Source organism: Aplysia californica, unplaced genomic scaffold (genome assembly GCF_000002075.1).
Source record: "Aplysia californica isolate F4 #8 unplaced genomic scaffold, AplCal3.0 scaffold00377, whole genome shotgun sequence".
NCBI classification, from domain to species: Eukaryota; Metazoa; Mollusca; class Gastropoda; order Aplysiida; family Aplysiidae; genus Aplysia; species Aplysia californica.
The window spans coordinates 338,626-340,006 of NW_004797647.1; the positions used below are offsets into that span (position 1 = coordinate 338,626).

Sequence of the window (1,381 nt, forward strand, 5' to 3'; positions counted from 1 at the left end):
GGGGAGGGGGAGAGGGGGCGATAAAGATGACAGATGTTTGAAAGGAAAGAAGGAGCAAACCACATCAGAGCATCCACCAACCACCACAGACTTCATCCAAAGTATGGGCTAAGAGTATATTAAGTAAAGAACAAAGTATTTTCATAAACATGCTGAGTCAGCAGTTTATAACAATTCTTAAAAATTTTTTTTTTTAAATAAAGAAAATCAGATACCGCAGAGTCAAGACAGCAAAACTACACATTTGCGTTTCATCAGAAAAAAGATTTGGAAGATTGTCTCACTGTATTTTGGTGGGTCAAAGTGTATCTTTCACAGAGCTTTCTTTGAGAGGGAGAAAAAAATCGAAAATTCTCAAAATTTGGACTTTAATGAATTGCTTGCAACAGCAATGACAAGTGACCTAGTTCTGACCTGCACACACACACACACACTGACACACATCCATATATGTGACCTAGTTCTTTCCTCACACACAGACACACAAACACATGTGCAAAAACACACAAACATACAGCCACACACATGACTTAGTTCTGACCTGTAAACACACACACGCACACACCCACTTATCCACCCACACACACATAGACACACATCCACACATGTGAAACCCCCCGGAGCGGTGCAACTGCCATTCCCAAAGGGGGGACATTTCTCGTTCTAATGCACAGTAAAATTGTAAATGGGCTGATTCATCAATGTCACGCTCATAACTGTGCCTGATCTACAACAGGGAACTGCTGCTTTTTCTTTCCTAATCCTTACTATTGTCATTGTACCTCTACTTCTTTTGTATGTTTGTCACACTCTTGTGACCCATTATTTCCGGGGTGCCTTGATAGTCGAAGCAGACTTTGTGCTGTTGAAGCTAAAGAGGTGAGCAGAGTAAGTCTGATTCCCTGGAACGACTTCTCTGTTGACATTGACCCCTTGGCGCTCATATGACCTTATGCAGTTGCGAGCGCCGTAAAACCTCTACTACAACAAAACAGAAACACATGTGACCTAGTTCTGACCTGTGTACAATCCCGATGGCCTTGTGGATGGCCACCCGCCCACTGCCCTCCTTGGACATCCCGTCTCGTTTGTCCTTCGAGTACATGTTCTTCTCCGAGAAGTTGCAGCCCGCAAAGTCAAAGTGAGCCGTGTTCATTGAAATCAGCTTGGGGTACAGCATATTTTCCACCTGCAGAGTGAGGAGAACTCTCATGATGGCAAAACCTTTGCCAAACAAATGAAATAATGATAAGCATTGAAATTGCAATAACTATTTTGAAGTGTTATTTACCAGGAGGAGCAGGAGAAGAAGAAGAAGAAGAAAAAGGAGAAGAAGAAGAAGAAGAAGAAGAAGAAGAAGAAGAAGAAGAAGAAGAAGAAG

General features: G+C 42.4%; 1 protein-coding gene across 1 annotated transcript in view; it reads right to left on the reverse strand.

Annotated features, from left to right (window-relative positions):
• LOC101851284 (cytosolic carboxypeptidase-like protein 5) overlaps positions 1 to 1,381 on the reverse strand; it is a gene marked incomplete in the record, with an annotated part of 36,643 nt that overhangs the window by 22,262 nt on the left and 13,000 nt on the right. The window contains 1 exon segment of the mRNA XM_035971106.1: positions 1,020 to 1,189. Coding sequence (XP_035826999.1) covers positions 1,020 to 1,189 — 170 coding nt within the window.